We start from the raw sequence: 21,181 nt of genomic DNA, 5'->3' as shown, positions 1-21,181 counted from the left end.
GTCCAATTAATCACCTGTAGTTTTTCATTTAGGTTTGCAAGAGTCTTTGTCTTGGTCTCAATCATGTAGTCTACCATCTCAGCCATAGAATCTATGTTGTCTGGAATTTCCTGAGATTTATCTCTGATGAGTTCAAATTCAGAGCAGATCCTTTCCACACACAAAAAAGAAATCATGCATAATGAGACCATGAGAATGTCTGGAAATGAAAGACAAGCTTGACTGAAAATGCCACAAGAGGGAAACCTACTCTAGATTGTGCTCCCGATGTTTGGCGACCATTGTTTTCAGAAGAATGTCAGCAAACATTTTGGCTTTATCGCATAAGCTTTGTTTGAGCTCCTCACATTCCAGATGAACCATTGGGAAGTAGACTTTCGATGGGAGGTTGGTAATCTCCCTTGAGAGCGCATGAAACTCCTCCACTTTCTTTACCAGACAAGATTAAATACATTCAGACACAAACCAAGACATGGTGAAGTCAAAATGTGTCATAAAGTGAATTAAGTTCAGCTTTAAGATTCTTTACTTCAGTAAACTCTTCAAAAGTGTGCTCTTCTTCCAGAAAAGTGTCCACTTGAGTCTGCGCAGTTCCATTCACAAGCCAGTCATAGCTTTCAACTTCAAAATAAACCACAAAAGCAAGTTATAAATTTCAATATAATGGAAATAGTTTTTGGGTTTTAATTATGCATTTGTGCTGTTCCTTTTCCCAGCGTGGAATGATCATACAAAAGAGAATATTCTTAGTACGAGTAAATGTCACTTATCAGCACCACTCCAGAAGGTAAATATTAACGACTGAGTAAAGCAAACTAAGCATTTTCAAAACCAGTTTTAAAATTTGCTCGCGATCCTTGTCAGGCTAGAACATCTGATTGCAAAGGCTGAACTACACAATGCTGGAATACCAGTGTCAGTGTCAACAGTGAGCTGAGACTATTGTAGACTGTTGAGGATCCGAAGAAGACTGGTCAGACATCCAGCCACAATCATGGTGGAAGCATGCTGATGGCTAGAAAATGTGTTTGGTCTCTCTACAGCGTAGCACGTTGCATTCATTCAAAAATTAGTGGGAGTGGATGCATATAATTGAGCCTGTATATATCACATGGACCTGATTAATATTAGATAATATAAACACAAAATTCAAACATGTTTACCAAAAACATGCCTTCAAAAATCCTTAACTTTGTTTTTTATAAAAAACAATTTACCACAAGAAAAGAATGGATGAACTCCATTCAATTAATGGTTCAGATAGTACGACCACTGATTAAATGGTTATTTAAATTTTTTGCGGACCAAAATCAAAATAATATTTATGCCGATGATAAGTGCATGAGTGCTATATCACCGTAGGTCTTCAAATGTTTGTCAGGTTCTTCCAAATGTTTGCGCACAGCATTTGTCACAGTGACCCGAGCCCAAGTAAGGATCTCATCGGGAACGCTGGCATCCACACATGGAGATGAAGTTTGGGCCAACCAAGATTGCACAGTCTGTACTTTCTATAAATAAATAAGAAGGTAATTTCTTCTCAACACACACGCATATACACAAACACTAATGAAGCTTCAAATGAGAAATCTTACCTGCAGTGAGCTTGCTATGGAATTGAGAATCTCTAAAACAGAATCTTCTAAATCTTTGAGAGTTGGGTAAATGTCCATTTTTTCATCATCAAATGTCAAAGTCATGAGAAACACTGGCAAGCAGTGTTGATTGCTTGGATCGAAAAAGCTGACAAACCTTTTTACACTTTGCTGAAGCAGAAACTTTAACTATAAATTTGGGGAAAAAATATATATCACTTTAAGTCATAATATGCCTGGGAAATTGTTTATAATATGAAATACACCTCATAAATGATCTGTCTGCCATATTTCTCTATGAAATAATTTCAAGTGAAGGAACCTTTAAACATTAGTCAGTTGCAGACTGTAGCTGCGTCCTGCATTACATTTTCTAATTACATCATAGAAACATATTCTTAAAAGTAAAAACAATAAATAAAAAAACTGAAATACCTGATTGGACATGAGGGTAGATGCACAGTTGTAAAAAGAATCCAGCTGCTCCTCTTTCAGTTCATCTAAGATTTCCTCATTTGTTAATAATTGAATGATTTCAGGAAACCAAGTATTCATAATTTCAGATTCTTTCTTCTGACACTCTACAATTGCACTTCTCTGCACACTTTTACAATCCACAGGTTCGAAGCCTCTGTGGAAAAAAAAAATCCTTCCAGGAGACTGAAGACTTAGAACATAGAGGTGGTTATTTACCTTGATAATGTAATCCTACCTGAATCTACATGACACAAGTAGGACCATACCAGTGAAAGAGGTGTAACCAATATCTAATATAGCCTGCATCACTGGGTGCAGAATATGGAGTTTTCGTCTTATAAGTTTTGCTCTTTTTGTAAAGGTGCAATGGCAAAAACTTTCAATCCTTGAGAGAAATAAAAACAGACAAAAAAATAGTCAAACAAACAAATTAATTATTGAGTAATTATGAAGCCTATTCTAGAACTCACGCTGGTTGGCCAGAGCTCTGTACTTTTGAATCGTCTTCTACTCTGTCGGGATCCTTTAACACTGAGTCCACTAAAAGAAGAAAAAATGCAATAAGAAGACATGATTTACTTAAACTCCATTTGCACAAATCAAATTTCTCTGGAAAGGTACTCAGACTCCTTAAACTCATTCACATTGTGTCACTCTTCAATGAACAAACTATTGTATTTGACTAAGATTATAAATAAAATTACACAAAGTGAAATAACTTTAGAAAGAAATATATGGTTTCAAAATATTTTTATAAAATGTATCTATGTGTACTCATCCTCTTTACTCTGATACCCCTAAATAAAATCCTCTTTACAATTCTGAAATACTTTGTGTTGAGTTTAAGGGGTGCAAATACTTTTGCACACCCATGTAACTAGCAGTACCTGTGTGCTGGACAATCACGGTGTGGAATTCCTCGATGACCTCCATACAAAGCTCCTGCAGAAGTTTATCTGACTGAGGGCGCTCTATCAGTTCAGGAGAGATTCGGGCAACCATTGAGTCTAGCCACTCTTTCTGGATTGGAGCGAACGGTCGCCTCTCTACACAATGCTTCATGAACCTGTATTTCATCTTCAAGCAATGCAGAACAAAATAAAACCAATATGTATTTTAGAAAATCTTAAAATATCTTTGTTTTCTGGAAAATGTAACAGCTTGTTTACGTTCATCACACGGAATCTGTAAAAACTGTTTGAAGTTAGGTTAGCAATATTTCTTTTTTTTTGTACCAGGGTTTGTAATCAAGACTGTGCACATACAAGTTGATATTTTTCTCACAAATTCAGCTTCTCTAATTCAGAGAAAGAGTATTAACTAATAAAAAAAGACATTACAGGAAAGTAAAAAAATGTTGGCTTGTTTCTTTATACAATATTTTTTTCTTCTTTCTACTCCCTTTTCACTTGTGTATAGTAAGAATTGTAAGAGGATGCCATTGTAAATTAATGATGAAGTTTGTTGAATCAAGTGATTCATTTCTCAATAAATGCTCAAACCCCTATGATCTTCTCACCAAGATTCTAGATTATGTTCTTAATGGTCATTCTTTGTCCAGATGAATAAAATTGTCCCTGACATTATTATTGATATTTAATAACTATTTGCTCTGTTCATGGAGGTGGGGAAGGTTCAGGGTGGAATTGAAAAAAAATATTCTGTTGATTGGTCACAGCATGACATAACTTATCTGTGAGAACCAGGACTTCAGTTGCACTACTGAGAATAAAATACTAATTTTACTTCATGACATGCAAACCAGATTATATTATTTACGTAATGTAATTTTGTGTAGCTATTCAGTCTCCACACATGAGAAAAATTTCATCAACTATAGAGACTTTCCTTTTATTCGCAAAGTGAGCACACTTTGAAAATCAACAGGAGACATTCCACCCCAGCAGTAAATAACAAATATTCATACTCGGCGTGGAATCTCTGGTTCTGGAGAAGGAGGTTGACGCCTATCTTCCTTCTCCTTGGCCTTTGTGCGAGCCTCCACTGCGCTGGAGAGCCTGCAGTAAATCATAATGGACCGCAAACAGTGAAAACTGATGGTCAGTTTCAATAGCATCATTCGCCGCAACTGCCACAATCACAATAAATGATTTGTAAATGTAAGCAAAAAAAAAAAACACCTACAATGTCATTTGGAAATGTTTTTCTTGCATTGTTCTCCTTTGTTTCAGTAGCTTCTTGTGAGCCTCTCCTCTCTTCTTAATCTCTTCCGCCATCTCATTTTGTGCAATAATGGATCTCTCCAAAGCTCCTCGGAGTTTTCCTATTGGGGGCAGAACTGGTAGCTTTGGCAGGCCCTCCAGGGAGGCTTTAGAAATCCCCGAAGAGGTAGCCATTCATCACAATAGCCACCTGGGGAGGGGGGCGTAAATTTGAAGGTCGTTTTAAGTTTGTTGCTGGTTTGCTAACCTTAAATTTTGGTTTAAGCTCTCTCCAACTTACAGCACGAATAGAGGCTGAACACTCAAACAGTATTTATAAAAAACAACAAAAAAACAAAACAAAAAAAAAACATCTGCACAGAATAACAAGATGCACCAAATACGTTTACCTTTGGGCTTACGATGAAGTATCAATGCGTTTAAGGACGTGGGTTTGTAGTTTAATATCGCCGTCTTCAAACGTTGTTGGTGCCGTTACCAAGGCAACAGTAAGGGGGGGGCAGGGGGTAGTGGGCGGGGTCTGCACTGCACCAAAATGCACAAGAAAAGTTATCAAGACATCTCAAACTGTAGTTATAATATTAGCAAACAGACTTAAAAAGATTGATAAATACATATCAATGAATACACTAATAAATTTCAATATGACACATCCACTGTATGTCTATTTTTTTCCCCAATTATATTCTAGGTATCATAACATGTTGCTTCTGTTTTTGTAGACTACATGTCAGTAAATAGGAGTTTTTTTATTTGATTCAACCGCTTCGAAAAGTTAAGAGTATTAGTATAATATTCATAATATTCAGTATCAGGCAATGATTATCACTGGAGTACTTAAAACACATCATTTTTGTTCAAATGGAAGCATCATTGTCTCATTCATATATATATATATATATATATATATATATATATATATATATATATATATATATATATATATATATATATATATATATATATATATATATATATATATATATATATATATATTTAAAAAATTCCCTTCTCACCCACCGCGGGTGGTTCTTATCCTCTGAGCTCGGGTCCTCTACCAGAGGCCTGGGAGCTTGAGGGTCCTGAGCAGTATCTTGGCTGTGCCAAGGACTGCACATTTCTGGACTGAGATGTCTGATGTTGTTCCTGGGATCTGTTGTAGCCACTGCTCCAGTTTGGGGGTTACTGCCCCGAGGGCCCCGATGACCACAGGCACCACTGTGGTCTTCACCTTCCAGGCCCTCTCCAGTTCTTCCCTGAGGCCCTGGTATTTCTCCAGTTTCTCGTGCTCCTTTTTCCTGATGTTGCAATCACTTGGTATTGCTACATCTACCACAACGGTATATATATATATATATATATATATATATATATATATATATATATATATATATATATATATATATATATATATATATATATATATATATATATATATATATATATATATATATATATATATATATATATATATATATATATATATATATTATATATATATATATATATATATATATATATATATATATATATATATGTCCAAGGTTTACCTGTGTATTGTTTCATTGTTTCACTTACCTGACTTAATACAGTTAAATGAGTTCTGTGTGATCAACGTATTCTGAATATCAATAAATGTAGAAATTAAAGAGTTCAGCTGATTAACGATGTTTCTTCTAAAGAGAAAGTTATCGCAGATTGACAACACTGTTTGAAAGTACATCTTAGCGTCGTTTCAGTCCATACTCTATACCAGTTGGTGGCGGTATTGCACACCCAATGTTTTTCCCAACCGCCAAAAAAAAAAAAAAAAACCTTAAGAGAAGAAGAAGCGGCTCATCCTTCGTTAGCTTGCTAGCTACTGTTGGGAAGTAGCAACACAATTTCAGGTATTGTGAAGAATAACTTGTACGTTATATTGCAAGTATGTGGTAAGATAAGGAAATTGGATCAAATTAAGCACGACACGACTTGTTTGGGTCTTACATGGAGAAAAATATCTGCATCGGGAGATCGACGTGTTCTGTGTTTTGATCCGTGTTGATGGAAGCCAGGCTTCAGTGTTGTGGTTTTCACCGAAGGCCGTAACAGTTGTTATTTTCGGTTTCCGGTTTCATATTTCTGCTTGAATAGATAGCTAGCTGTTAGTTATCCTATGTGTTTAACATATGAAATCGTCCTGTTTGCTGTTAACACGGCCTCCTTACCCTCTTGTAGGATCTTCTTATCATCATAATGAGTTATGCAGAGAAGCCGGAGGACATAACAAAGGAAGAGTGGATGGATAAACTCAACAATGTCCACATTCAGAGAGCTGATATGAATAGACTGATAATGAACTACCTGGTTACGGGTAACGTACCGTCATTATCAGACGCACGTAAACATTTGTTTTGCAAATGCTGTTAGCTTTAGAATAAAATCATGTCATTTGATGTTTTGCAGAGGGATTCAAAGAGGCAGCAGAAAAGTTCAGGATGGAGTCTGGAATAGAGCCCAGTGTGGACCTGGACTCCTTAGATGAACGGATAAAGATCAGGGAGTTGATATTAAAAGGACAGATTCAGGATGCCATTGCGCTTATTAATAGTCTGCACCCAGAACTGCTTGATACAAACCGTTACCTGTACTTTCACTTACAGGTACTGTAAAACACGAAGTGGTCAACTTGGCTTTATTTTCTGATTGTTTCTCCAACTGCTTGACTTACTCTGTTGTATTTTTTATTCAATAATTTGCACCTGTCTGTTTTGCAATATGCAGCAGCAGCATCTCATTGAGCTGATTCGTCTGAGGGAGACGGAGGCTGCCCTTGAATTTGCCCAGTCGCAGTTAGCAGAGCAAGGAGAGGAGAGCCGAGAGTGTCTGACTGAAATGGAGAGGACACTGGCTCTGCTGGCATTCGACAACCCTGAAGAGTCTCCCTTTGGAGATCTGCTCAATATAATGCAGCGGCAAAAGGTAGAGTCAACAGACATTTGGAATAACATTTTCTGTAATTAAATTGACATATTTAGTTTAGTAAGTTGGTTTATTCTATGTTTTGGGTCTCATTTACCCTGAAATTTTCCTGCTAAAATAAGTAAGTAAAAAAAAAATTGGACAACAGTTCAGTAGAGTTAAATGCATAAAAGTTATGATAACATGGCACAAAAATTAAAAAACAAGATCTCTAAAAGTCCCTTTTGTATTCTTGTAAAAATAATAATTATTTTTATGATAAGGTTATGTTTTATTAAGGCCAAGACAGCAAAATTGTCATGTGCAAAAGTATTGTATAGGAATGCACATTATAAAACATTAAAGATTATTTGCAGTATAACCATGAAAACTCAAATCAAATAATATGTGGTCTGTCCAACTATTAACAAAATCTCCAATCAGAACAGTTTATGTAATGTTTCTATATGTTTAATATTAGAAATTATTTTTGTCCTCATGTTTTCTTTATATGATAATAATTTTCACTGTTTAGTGAATATTATTCAGTGGAGCCTTCACCACTTTAAGACTATTTTTACAAAAGCATTAATATGTGTCTTATTTTCTCTCCCAGGTCTGGAGTGAGGTTAATCAGTGTGTACTAGACTACGAAAACAGAGAATCTACTCCAAAGCTGGCCAAGCTACTGAAGCTACTGCTCTGGGCTCAGAACGAACTTGACCAAAAGAAAATTAAGTATCCCAAAATGACCGACCTGAGCAAGGGAACGATCGAAGACCCCAAATAAAGACTCAGATTAAATAAATAACATGTTGTTACAGAACGGACACAATTCCTTATCTATTTATAACCCAGGAAGCTGAATCAGTTAGAGTACAACCTTTTCTTTTTTTGTAAGGGTTGCCTTTTGATACTTTGTTAATTCTGAACTGGACTGATTGCAATTTAAGGTTACTTCTTACTCTATAACAACCAAACCAGTTACTTTATTTGGTATTATAATTTACATATCTGTCTATGTAAAGCTAAAAATGTTTTATTTACTCTAGTTTTTCTGTCTGCTGGCAGGGAATGTTGTTGGCAGGGGAGGTTGTAAATAAAGCCTAAATTAGGCTCATGGTCTGTGTGTGTGTGTGTGCCCACTGAAAGGATGCAGGGTTTCATCAGGAAGAACTGCTGGCTCAATGTGCAATTCTTAAAATAAAAACCTTCTTTCAGGAAATACATTTCAACCGGTGGAATTTCATCTGATACATGTGGTGAACATAGTCAATAAGCATTACTTGGGGTGTGAAAGTTAAATTTAAGAATCGCAATGTTTTATTTACACATGGTAAAAATTGTGATAGATACACAATCAAAAATAAAACGCTCAAGGTTTAAGTTACGGTAATAATTTGATTGGATTATTACCGGAGTACTAAAATCTACAGCATACTGTGACTAAGCTTGAGTAACATGATGTTTAAAGATGTGAATGGGTAAATACACTTGCAAACATGGAGACACTATTAGACTATTACATATGAGTGATTTACATTTGCCTAAATTCTGATGTGCTTTCTTTTCCCTGGTTTATTATTTGCAATAAAAGTTGATTTATCCTACATGACAAGTCACATAACTTGTGTTTCTCTCCATGGACATTTCAAACTTAGATTTTTTTTTTTATGGATCACTTGAGAAAAGAAATATATTTCAGGCAAATAATTGAATCTAATCTGAATATGATCAGTTTTACATTAAGTAGTTTGGTGTTAATATTTTGTTTAGCTGTAAAACTGGGGTTTTTTTTTTCTTTTTTTTTCGAACTTCGTCTTTAAATTAAAGGTAGAACCTCTCATCAGTTCTAATTTGTCCATAAGATCCTGAACGACACCAGCCAAAATGAGCTGTTAAAGTCTGGTTTGTTTAAAAGATAGCAGAATGATAGGAGTGTTTACGCTTCATCTTAATCATTTTCATGAGGTAGGAAGTATTTTTTTTTACTCATTATTCTTGCCTTACATGCCGAAAGTTCAGTTACACTTAATATTGTATTGTAAATAATTAAGGCCATGCGGTGACTCGTGACGTTTGTGATGTTTCCACAACAGTTGTTGAATTTTCTGACGTGACATTACGACACCAAATGGTGCAGGGGGGGGGGGGGAATAAACGTAGCCTTTTTGAGAAAAGACTCAAATCTATTTTAATGTTTTCCTCCGATTTCACAATTATGTTTATTTTATTGTGTCGGTCTGCGTGACATCCGATTTTGTAATTAAACTAACCATGTATTCATATTGAGACCTCTTACAGTATTAATATTTTTCGTTCAACTAAATAAATAAATAAACAATCTCAATGTATTTCAGAGAGGGGGTAAAACAACGTATCACGCTGCGCATCGTTGAGCCCGACGGCCCGAAAACGCCTCATCAGCTGCTCCCGGTGCCGCGATGTGGACGGGACAGCACGGCGCGGGGAGAGGGGAGTGTTTTTGTTTTACTGCAACGTCACGTTCAGAGAGGCCACGCGAGGCTGAAACGTCTACGTACAGTATCACATGAAACTGTAGCGGAAGAAGAAAGAAAGGACTGGCTGTGCGGAGAAAAAAAAAAAAAGCCTAACATCTGAATCACTTCCTGATTTAACCCTATCGACCGCGCGCAGATCTGCGAGCCTCACAGGCTGGAGCAGCAGCAGGAGGAGGAGGCTGAAGAGAAAAAGTGACACGTGGATTATTCCTCCCAGGGCATCAGGAGCAACACACTCCCTCCTCTAGCTTTTAGTTCCGCGACTTGGTAATAGACTCAAACATCGAAAGCTTGTGAATGTGACCGCGTCATTACTACCACCCCCTCCTTCCACCTCTACACGTTTTTTTTTTCTTGTTTTCCCCCCTCACTGACATATCGAAAATAGGGTGAAAGTGAACAGCGGGAGCCTTTGACGGGAGTCTGCCGTCACCTCGCGTTGAATGGCAGTTATTCAAAAACATGGCAAGAGCTCTAGTCCGGATTTGGTCTGTCACAAGGAGAACGTCCCGCCTGACAAGATCGGAGCACCTGGATGTCACAAGAAGCGGCCCGAGGCGCACTCCAACTGGCCGAGGTAACGTTTCCAACACTTGCAGAGACATTGATTCAAGTGTGGCGAGGGGCTTGACGTCAGCACATAGCAACTCAGCAGGGTGCTGGGGTTCCCGTGAGGGAGCAGTCACTTCTAATCCGAGTCAGCGTCGATACTTGAAAGACAACATAGTCCTTTTTTTTTTTCTTCGCCCGTCTCCGTAATCTGTTAGTGTTTTTATATTTAGATTAAAATGAAAATATATATTTCTTTCAGTTGTCAAAATCACATTGAGTGAAACTTAGATATTATAAAAAGCCATTATTCAGAGTGTTTCATTTCAAGTGTTTATTTCTCATTTATTTTCAGCAGACAGCCTTCAAAAGGAGGGTGAAGCATAAAAGCTTATTGCTGAATAAGAGAATGCTATATCGAGTCATATAATGAGAAAGTTGAGTGGAAGGAAAAAGTATGTTAGGAGCAGGTGCCACTAAAACAGGAATGGCAGAAATAAGAAACAGAGCCGATTTCATAGTTTTTGGATGAGTTACAAGGGGTGGAATGCAACCGGAATCCGTTGTTCAACAGGCATCACACACAAACTTGTTCAGGACGTGGGTTTGCAACTGTTGCATTCATTGCGCCAAGCCACTCCTCAACCAAAGGTGAAATCAGAAGCATTCTACCTGTGGTTAGGAAAGCAAAAGAGTACTGAACTGTTGCTCAACCCTCTTCTCAGAGGAAAGCAAATTTGGCAGCTCACTTGGAAATTAAAGTCTCAGAGGCATAAAATCAAAGTTGTTTGGATCCAGTGTGACGTTTCCACAGTCAGCTATAATTAGGGAGCCATTTCATCTGCTAGTGTTGGTAAACTGTGTTTTATCAGGACGGAAGTCAGCAAAGCTGTCTAAGAAGACATCTTAGAGCACTTTGTGCTTCCCTCTGCTGACAAGCTATATGAAAATGCCGGTTTCATATTCCAGCAGTGCTTGGCTAGCATCTCAATGATACAGTGATTTACTGAGATGAAAGTTTCTATGGTTTTCTACTTTTAGGATGTGTGACCAAGTTCTCTTTAAATCACTTCATCCCCTTTTGGTTCTCTAGAAGGGCCTTCACAAACTCCCTGTCTCTGATAATACATCTCCTACTAATTATTTTTAAGTCCCAGTATTTCTTTTAGAGTCCATTCAATTTAGTCTGCGTCCTCCATTTTTCACAGACCAGTGGCGAGGATATGGACAGTGGTGCTGCTGTTGGGGACATGTCTTCTGTACTGCGCCCGTGTGGCGATGCCCATCTGTGCCGTTAGCATGGCGGAGAAGTTCAACTGGACCAAGAGAGAGTCCGGCATGGTGCTAGGCAGCTTCTTCTGGGGATACTGCTTCACCCAGGTGTTTGGCGGTTACGTCAGTGACCGGTAAGTGCGGATTTCTGCTGGGTTTTCCTTACATAAGAAATAGTTTTAACCTATTTGAATAATAAACAGGACTTTACATTGTTTAATAAATAATAGCTGAAATACATGTATGATAGGATGGAGTCTAATTCTTTTTAAAAGTGCTTTTAGATAATGTGTTGTGAAGTAAATAAACTGAGTAGAATTGAATTAACAGTGGGAAAATAACCACTTTGTTTTGAAAATTAAGAAACCTCTGGCAGACAAAGTATGAGCCTACATTTGCCGCTACTTGCAATGGGTTTAGAGTACAGGAAGGAAATAAATAAGACACACAATCCCTGAGCAAGGACAGTCATTTACTATCCTTAAGGACAGTAAATGAGAGACAGTATGCATAGTTAATGGAAGCGCTCCATGCCATCTTCCTGGGAAAAGCCACCACAAAAGAAGGAATCATTAAGCAAGAAGTACTCCAAAGAAAAACAAAGTCAGAAAAAATATACAGCAAAGGCTGTCTAGAGATTAGATTAAACTAAATACAGATCAATGGTGACGGAGGCAGTTACAATAATTCTGAAAGTTGTTTTTTTTTTGTCAACAATGGTTCTGATTAAGAAGGATACACGGCTAAATAATAAAGGATTGAGCCAGGTTTCCTTTCTGTGCAGAGAAAGCAATATTCATCCTTAAAGTATTGAATAATGGCAAACATGGAGAAAATAGCAGAGTGAGGAAGAGTGGTTAGGATATCCTTTCCAGCAACCAGTGAGCCTGTGGCAGCATAAATATAGTCATTGCTCAGGAAAAACTAGAGGGCCGACTTCTAATCTTCTTTAGAAATGATTAAATTATACACTTATTCTTCTTATGTACATACATCTTTAGAGGTAAAACTTTGACTCTTTTCGGCTTTCTGCTGGTCTTTGGAGTATTGTGAAACTTTGCAGACTGTGGTCAACCACTCTGTAGCAGTGATGCAAACAAGTGCAGCAGTGTTTACTTAGCCTGGGAGATAATGCACTGTATTAGATTCTACATTATCACGTTAGGGAATTGCAAACAGGGTCATTATGAAACAGGAGCACCCAGAGATGGCATGTGTAAGGTGTAAGAATCCAAAAATTACAGTGTATGTCTTAATCATTGATCCACTGTTGCGACAGTCTTGTATTATGTCATTTCATCATATTTTGTTTCCAAGTCCAATCCCTTTTTTGTACCATCTTTATTATTAAGGCTATTGGAGAATTTTGTTTTTCTTTGTATTTTGCTTGCTTCTTAACTGTAGAAGGTGAATGCTTACCTTGATTTAAAGATTTCAAAAGGGCTGACCATAGTTTCACTTTGAACATTTTCCTTGACAAACAGCTTAAAAGCTCAATTTTACTGCACTCTGTTCAACTTCTCATTAGGAGTTTTCAAATTTTACTCTGTCTTTCTCTGACACAAGTTGTGGTAGAAATAATATATTTAAGATTTAAAATATATTATTTAGCACTTTAAAAAACATAATTAAAGTGTATTAAATTAAAATGTTAAATACGTTAACATATATTGCCATGTATGTCAACATAGCAATGTATGCAACACGATGAATCATCTTTGCTTACTGTTGAACCAGAAAAACCTCATGTCCCAATTACTTGTTACCAAAATGTATTAAAAGGTCAGAAAATTAATATTTTTAATATGATCTTTCTGTTGAAACATAACACATGTATTACAAGATAGAACAAGCCATGTTTGGAGACATGTAAAATTCTGGGTCAGTCACAGATATTTTTAAATTCCAGTCCCTAAAGAACATGCCGTCTCACGCACATTCATTGACAAAAAATGTGGTGTTGCAGGTTATGCCATTTTCAAGAGTTTGAAATCACAAATAAACAACTCTTTCTATATATATGTCTTTATCTCGTTCTCTTCGTGTCTGTCTAGTGTTGGAGGTGAGAAGGTCCTCCTGCTGTCAGCAGCAGCCTGGGGGTCCATGACAGCTTTCACTCCGATCCTCGCCCACCTTTGCTCCCAGCCAATCTTCTCCATGACACTGGCCCGCTTCCTCATGGGCCTGTTACAAGGTGAGACTGAAGCAGTGCAAGATGACTCATCGCTCCAGAACTAGTCAGCGTGGTTAAAGATCCAGACCATGAGAGGACTTGTTTCTGTCATGATAACACAGACATGACTTGATAAAGTTTGAAACCCTTTGGCAATTTTAAGTGTAATCATAGCAGAAAAACACAGGTCTTTTTGAGAAGAGTTTTATTCACATCCTAATGCTTTGTATTTGTATTTTTTACTACAGTTAAGCCAGATATTTTCCCATGCTGTATAGGAAGGCAGATAACCTTTTTTTCCTGCTGTCTGATGTTAAATCAAACTAAATGTTTCCTGTTTTATGTACTTAGTATTGCTTATCATTGCTTAAAAAGAAACTTTTGTAGATTATTAGCAGGATCAGTAGTATGTTGATAATATTTTTTTCTAGTCTAGTCCAGTACTAGACTAGAATTACTACTAGACTTAGTCATTCTAAATATCCTAAAACAGAAAAAAATGTAGTTTAATTTAATTTTACACAGTGAAGAAAAATGAATGTGTTATTTTATATATTGTATGCAAACATCTGACTTCAGCTAAAGGGAAGTGACTGTTATGTTTTTTGAATAATCATGAAGCAACATACAGGACTGTGGAAGCAATAAATTGCAGTATGTTTCCTCTGCCCAGTGTAGCATTAAGAGTTTATTTAGATATTTGACAACACAATATTGCTATAAAATGTAATAGAAATCAAATGTAGTAATAGACACCTTAAGCAGTGTTAAGCTCAAGCTTTTTGTTTCGGCTAAGTTGTTTTTTGTGGCTTTTCTAAAAGAGAATCCTTCTTCCCATTTCTTTTTGTCTGTGTATTGACTTTAGGAGTTCATTACCCTTCGCTGGCAAGCCTGTGCTCACAGAAGGTGGTTGAGAGTGAGCGAGGCTTCCTCATGAGCACTGTGGGGAGTGGCTCCTACCTGGGGTGAGTCAAATGTTTGGCACTGAAGAAAAATTGGTTGTAAAGCCATCAGTATTTCCTTGGAAAAACACCTTCCTGAAAAGAATAAACCAGGTTGTTGTGAACTGAAAAGCTGTTTTAAGAGCCATTTGGTGTGTGGAGAAACTTATCTGATAGATTCACATCCAGATGTATACACCCTGTGACTGTGTCAGCTTTGGTCGTGCTGTGCATGGACATCAAGTTACACGGAAGTTTTTGTTTGACTTTGTTCCCTTTCCGTCTCTTTTTTAAGCACGCTTGTGATTGGAGGTGTTGGTTCTCTCATGCTGGACCTGTATGGCTGGGAGAGTGTTTTTTATGTGTCTGGTCTCCTGTCCGTCCTCTGGGCCTATTGCATGTGGAAATACTTGCTTAAAGGAGAAGGTAAGAGAAGCTTGAGTTGCATCAGAATATTGCATGACTTTGCCTTTTTGTGTTTATTATGTAAAGCACTTTGAAATGCCTTGCTGCTGAAATGTGCTATACAAATAAAATTTGATTGATTGATTGATTGATCAGAAGCATCACCGCTGTAGTTTTATACTTTTATCATGTACCTTTTTTATGTATAATTGAAATGTATGAAATTGTCCCTGCTCGTGTGTGTGTGCAGGTCCTATAATTACACTTGAGTCCCTAGGTAATGGTGGGACCCAGTCGAAACTTAATAAAAGGCATTGGGCACGTCTCCTCAAGCAACCTGCAGTCTGGTAAGACAACACTACAGTCCGTGTGTCTTCAAAGAACAGAAATGCAATTGTGTTCTGTATTCTGTAGCTATGCTAACTTCCAAAGTTTGCATCAAGAAGTCATGTAGCAGATTATAGATCAAGCTTGAAAGTAACAACAAGGTCCAGCCTCAATGCTAAAACCACAAAAAGCTAAAACCACAATTTATTGTGGGTTTTATGTAATTGCAAAGGATATCAACCCAAGTTGTGACATTTTTTTCAAATTAAGTTGATAGAAGCCTTCTATTGACAGGCTTCCATGTCAGTAGAAAAAGTTGAGACATTAAAGGTTTGGAATGTCCTTCCTCCCAGAGCGCCTAATTCGAGGGCAATAGCATTGTTTCCAAGAGACTGTGATGCTGGGTGCTGGAGAAAGTCAGTCATGGTTAATAGCTTCCTTCAGACACATTTTAAAGCGTTCAACCGTTTGCGTTTGTCTAGTTTTCCAGACAGACATTTCTACACTGAGGTAGCACATAATGCAGAATGTTTTCTGGGGAGTATCTGGTGCTTGATTTTTCAGGAAGACACATCCCAGATTTTAGGAGAATAACACTGAAGTACAGCCTTGCTGTGTATCGTTCTGACTCTGGACACCAGCAGGAGGCGATTACCTGATGTTCTCAGAGTCTTGAGCTGCTTCATATGGTTCTAAAATGTCAGAAATGTATTTTGGCACCAAACCACATGGGCACTGATGAGATATTAGGGAAATATCTAACATTTTCCAAGGGGATAAAAATAACTATTAAAGACAAAAGTCTTAGGTTGTTGGTGATAATGGACTGCCTGTTCCTTTTGACATTGATTTTAAAATATAAATATGTTTTTTAAAAGTGTTTATGTTTTTATTCTGAAATCAAATTATTTCTTACTGTATGTCCTGTCAATCAGCACATAAATGCAACTTTTAATCCAACTGATATCTTTTTTCACTGACAGATAACTGTTTGGTTTTATTTGCATGTATACTCATTATTACCTGAAGAGGAATACATGAGAATTCACTGGGTGTGATCCTGAAACAATGGTCTACTGTTGGTTGACTTTAACCTACTTTTCTGTCTTGACACGTTGCGTTGTGTATCGAGGAATAGCTTAAAACAAGGCCACATTCATAAACTTCTGTTAAGTTAGTTGTACCTGTAAAGATTGCTGAACAGTATTTCAAAAAAACTAGAACTAAGCTCCTGTATTTCTGTCTTTTTCTCCCCTTAATTAGTGCTGTGATAGTAACGCACCTTTGCACAGCAAGCACTTTCTTCACCCTTCTATCCTGGCTGCCAACCTTCTTCAAGGACACCTTCCCTGATGCCAAGGTAACAACATCATCCCCTCATTCTTCTTCCAGTCTGACCCCTGACCTTTATTTCAGTGCAAAATGAATTTGAGTAACACAGATGCAACAGCTGCAAATATCAAGTTGTATTTATGGAGTTATAGTGCAATGGCTTTTCTTTTTGTTCAGTTTCGTATTTATTTATGTATCCAGCAGACAAAAATTCTGTCATGCACTTGTTAAGCTTGAATGTGTAATGTATCTGCAGGGTTGGGTGTTCAATGTCATTCCTTGGCTGGTGGCCATACCATCATCTCTGTTTAGTGGCTGTCTATCTGACCATCTTATTTGTCAAGGTACACAACCTGAGGAATGCATATCACAAGAATATTAGTTGTTTTTGAAATAGGAGGTACTTATTCCTGTCTTTATCTCTTCAGGTTTCGACACCGCCTCAGTAAGGAAGTTAATGCAGGTACAATATTATGAATTTGTCTTCTTAATCTTCTTCTGCAGCCAAAGGCTCTCTATCCCTCCTGCAGTAGATCGCTGGATTACATAAAATATATATTATATAACATATATATGAAACTGAATTTTTTTCTGCTCGGTGGCTGACGTGTTTTGAATTTTTGTGCCAGAAAAGAACTAGGAATTAATATTAATACGTATCAGCAAAGGTGAGAAAAACAGAAACAGGCCTTTGTGGTTTATTGTTTAATTTCTATCCAGTAGGGAACTCAAGAGAAGGTATTTTTTTCTAATCTTTTTGGAAATATGTCAGACACATCTGTTACTGTAACATGCCAAAATAGCTCTGAACAATTTCTATAGGCTATAAGCAAATTGGCTGTTCAGATTAAATGAGTTGCAGACTCTTAGTCTACCTGTGTGTTAAGTGAGAGTTTTATTAGTTGAATTCCTTTTTCTTCTTAATAGTGTCCTTGCATGTAGCAAACTGTTTTTTTAAATTTATTTTTGTCTCTTCCTCTTGTTAGTTTTTCTCGATGGGTGTGTCCAGCGTGTTCACGGTCCTGCTCTGTGGTAATACCACGTTCTCCTGGGCTGTAGCTTTTGTGTCGGCCACCATGGGTCTCACTACGTTCAGTCACAGGTACTGGCTCACACATTATCCCGCAATACCTGTCACTCTGCCTTGTGTTTTTGGACTTTGAATATTTAATTTATTTCCTCTTATACCACCACAAGACAGTTTTGTCAGTTCTTGGCTCCTGTTTGGCATGCAGTTTTAAATGTTATTTCAAGCTCTTTAGTTCATCGGTTATATTTTAATTTTAATTTTTAAAACAAACTATCTAAACGTTAGTGCAAAATCTACCTACCTGCTGAAACAGGCAATGAGAATTTCTAACCTTATCTAATCAGGCTGTTGTTTTAGTGTTGTTATTTGTGTATCAAAAATTATATGAATTATTCATGTTGAGCTTATTATTGCATGCAGATTAAAACACCTTTGAGTGACTAGTGTGAGTTTGCTGTTCTCTGACACGACGTGTGAGCAGGAGGGTATGTTGTAGAACTCTAAAGCCTGTATGTGAAAAAATATGTTTTTCCTGAAGCAAGCTGGATAGTACTAGATAATTTTTCTGCTGATTCGGAGGAAAGCAAGGAAAAAGTATAGCAAGTTTCAAAGCTGTTTACCTGAAACTGAAAAATGTTGTCATTTAACATTAGTTCTCTGAATACACATTAATAATACTCAAACATTTTACACCTTCTTCCCTTTTTTGACTGTGTACTTGGAAGATTGAATCATAATTATCTCCTCTCATTGGCAAAGTCAAAGGATTTTTTTAAGTTTCTTGCACTGATGTTAAAAACAAAACATTTCTGTTACAGCGGGGTTTCCTTAAATGTTCAAGATCTCGCTCCTTCTTGTGCCGGAGCTCTATTTGGTGAGTAAAACATTCAGAGTTTTAATGAAAAGAGTTTTAAGACTAAATATTAATGTTGTTTTTTTAGTATAAATGTTAATAGTCATGTCCACCTCTACAGGAATCATGAATACATGTGGGGCATTCTCAGGTGAGTTTCTCTTTAGTTAAGAAATCTCTTTATGATAAATATTTAAACAGCAGAAGCTGAAACTCCATAAATGATAACTGGTTCCCTTTTACTAAATTCAAAGTTTGCGATGATGTGTGGCTGTCAGGTTTACTGGCTCCCATGATGCATGCATATTTCATCAAGAGAGCATATTAAAGCCAGTGAATAAAACAGTCAGCAGAGAATGACAGCACGGGGTTTGTAAAGACAAATAGTCCTGTGACATTTTTCTTCATGTAGAGAGCCTCATAAAAATATGTGTATCCCTTGGACTTTCCCACATTTTGTCATGTTACAAACATTCATTCAGTGTATTCTGTTGAGATTTTACAATTTTGCACACAAAGTAGTGCATGGTTGTAAAGTATATGGAGATGGGTGCAGTTTTAAAAATGTACTAATAGAAACACAAAACGTCTGACTTGAATTTGGACTCACGCCAGACTTTTTAGCTGACAGAATGGTAACTGTTCTCATTCTGTGCAGGAGTCCTGATGGTGTACTTCTCGGGGTATCTCATTGAGGCCACAGGCTCGTGGGCATCAATGTTTGCCCTCATCACCACAGTCAACCTGATGGGCCTCTTCACCTTCCTGGCATTTGCCGAGGCTCGCAGAGTCGATATCGACTCCAGCAGGGTCCGCCACCATAGCATCCACATCTAAATCGTTGATGGAACGAGTGTGTCTGCGAAAATGTTACTGTGGTTAATCTATAGGCAGATTATCCACATTGGATTATTATCCAATAGATGATGAGCGGCATCTTGCACAGTTGAGATGGAAGAAATGGTTGTTTAGCTCTGCATTTACTGGAAGGCTACTGCAGAGCATTGTTACTGAGAAACTCTAGGTGGGATTCAGAAGGAGGGGAGCTCTGTCCGTTCAGAGAAAATGGAAGAGAGTATACTTGCACTACATCCAGGTTTCAGCTGGTGAAGTGGTTAAATATTTGAGAGGAAACTGTTTACATTTGCAATGTATTACAGCCCACAACGGAAGTGGAAAAGCTGCAGAGATTGTTTGTGAAAGCTGTCGCTAAGTGCTGGGTACTGCAGAGGGAACTCAGTGGTGGCGCTATTAGCTTGAGGTGCTCTCTAGCTGTAACAGACAAAGCTGGACAGCTTCTTACCTTGTAGGTGACCCCAGGAGAGTCCAAACTCTTCTACCTGGAGCATTTTACTCGTAAGCCCAATCAACTTATCACTGAGATAAATATCCGAGTGACATCTCATTAAGCGCCTGCTAATGACTCTGGCGGACACCCTTAATGTTGTGTCCAATTTACCTTCAGCGGACCTTGTGTTTGCAGTTACAGACCTATCAGTTTTCAATGGGGGTCAGAAAGCTTTAGGGCTTAGCTTTAGCTAAGTGCTTTCTCTCTGATAGATGTATTAAATACAATAATGCAATTTGTGAGACCAAAGGTTAATAGTAAATTATTATTTTTTTCTATGTTATAGCATCTAATAAAATGTCTCATTAAATTATTTTTGACCAATTTCATTTTTATATGGAAATATGTTTTTTTCTTTGAAGAGAAATTTATGTGGAGTCCAGGTAAAAAATCTGAAAGGACAAATGGAAAAGATGAGACCTGATTGTGTGTGTGTATGTGTTAATCCTAACTTGTTTGTATATTACTTGCCAAAAGCCATGGGAATTGTAATGCAGTCTTAGACAGTAGTTCAGGCCTTCTGAAGAGATGTATTTATTTTTGTGAGCCTTTTGGCTCTAATCCATTTGTAAGCTGTGAACATTATTCTTTTTATCCATTGTTTAAGTCAGGCCACATGCAGCTTTTCTTTTGACTCTTGATTTGTGAGCAATTGAAAGAAAATCCTTAAGTTTTATAATATTTTCTCAAAGTGAAAAAAAAGTTCATTTTTCATCATTGGTCCTCTTGCTTTTTCTGTCCTACATGTGTCTACTAATCACAGAGGCGTTAAAAACATTGATGATGTTGCATGTATATACATATTGCAAAAAGTACACTTACTCTCAATGTCTGCTCAACCATGCCTTCGCTCATGATTTCCATTTAAAAAGTTAATTTACTGAAATGACAGTACCATGCAGAGTAATTTGATTTGTTTTCCTGCTTTTAGCCAGGTGGAGCAAATATTTCCTCCTGCCTGTTTAGATGTGGATTATGTAAAGTTATACTTCATGTTTTATGTCTTTGTCAGTTGACAGCTTTCAAGAAATTATAAATTTTTTAAGCGATGTATTCACATGCTGTCCTAAAAACAAAGTCAATTTAAGATAAGAAATATGTTCAAACAAAATATTCTGTTTAAAAATGTTTTTAGTTTTGGATAAAAATGCAGTTTGTTGGCATAAAAGAGTTTCCAGTATTTTTGGTCGTTTCATTCTTGTTTTATCTGTGTGTATTTTCTGTGTCGCTCCAC

At 37.1% G+C, this 21,181-nt stretch overlaps 3 protein-coding genes across 3 annotated transcripts in view; 2 read left to right on the top strand and 1 right to left on the bottom strand.

The window, feature by feature from the left end:
* dnah12 (dynein, axonemal, heavy chain 12) overlaps positions 1-4,731 on the bottom strand; it is a 29,002-nt gene extending 24,271 nt beyond the window's left edge. The window contains exons 1-12 of the mRNA XM_055046161.1: positions 4,645-4,731; positions 4,218-4,445; positions 4,000-4,090; positions 2,960-3,149; positions 2,543-2,612; positions 2,308-2,457; positions 2,031-2,226; positions 1,596-1,784; positions 1,358-1,511; positions 530-621; positions 251-429; positions 15-150 (exon numbers count right to left, since the gene is read on the bottom strand). Of these exons, the coding sequence (XP_054902136.1) occupies positions 15-150; positions 251-429; positions 530-621; positions 1,358-1,511; positions 1,596-1,784; positions 2,031-2,226; positions 2,308-2,457; positions 2,543-2,612; positions 2,960-3,149; positions 4,000-4,090; positions 4,218-4,429 (1,659 nt within the window). The 5' untranslated portion in view covers positions 4,430-4,445; positions 4,645-4,731. The remainder of the gene's footprint in view (positions 1-14; positions 151-250; positions 430-529; positions 622-1,357; positions 1,512-1,595; positions 1,785-2,030; positions 2,227-2,307; positions 2,458-2,542; positions 2,613-2,959; positions 3,150-3,999; positions 4,091-4,217; positions 4,446-4,644) is intronic.
* A 1,308-nt stretch (positions 4,732-6,039) lies between these two features.
* LOC129370335 (glucose-induced degradation protein 8-A homolog) lies at positions 6,040-8,311 on the top strand. The gene is made up of 5 exons (XM_055046265.1): positions 6,040-6,144; positions 6,473-6,608; positions 6,701-6,897; positions 7,019-7,216; positions 7,812-8,311. Exons 2-5 carry the CDS (start codon positions 6,491-6,493, stop codon positions 7,983-7,985), a joined length of 687 nt encoding a protein of 228 aa, XP_054902240.1. The 5' UTR covers positions 6,040-6,144; positions 6,473-6,490; the 3' UTR covers positions 7,986-8,311.
* Positions 8,312-9,887: 1,576 nt separating this feature from the next.
* Positions 9,888-20,271, top strand: slc17a9b (solute carrier family 17 member 9b). Its single transcript, XM_055046462.1, has 13 exons — positions 9,888-10,294; positions 11,475-11,672; positions 13,593-13,732; positions 14,577-14,676; positions 14,948-15,078; positions 15,308-15,404; positions 16,648-16,744; positions 16,973-17,060; positions 17,145-17,179; positions 17,703-17,818; positions 18,565-18,620; positions 18,721-18,750; positions 19,258-20,271. The coding sequence occupies exons 1-13, from the start codon at positions 10,161-10,163 to the stop codon at positions 19,434-19,436; spliced, it is 1,401 nt and encodes a 466-aa protein (XP_054902437.1). The 5' UTR covers positions 9,888-10,160; the 3' UTR covers positions 19,437-20,271.
* The last annotated feature ends 910 nt before the right edge of the window (positions 20,272-21,181 follow it).

Source organism: Poeciliopsis prolifica, unplaced genomic scaffold (assembly GCF_027474105.1).
Source record: "Poeciliopsis prolifica strain line A6 unplaced genomic scaffold, Auburn_PproV2 SCAFFOLD023, whole genome shotgun sequence".
In the NCBI taxonomy this organism is placed as follows: domain Eukaryota; kingdom Metazoa; phylum Chordata; class Actinopteri; order Cyprinodontiformes; family Poeciliidae; genus Poeciliopsis; species Poeciliopsis prolifica.
Note: the sequence above shows the minus strand (reverse complement) of the source record. Positions and strands in the feature narration are given on the sequence as shown.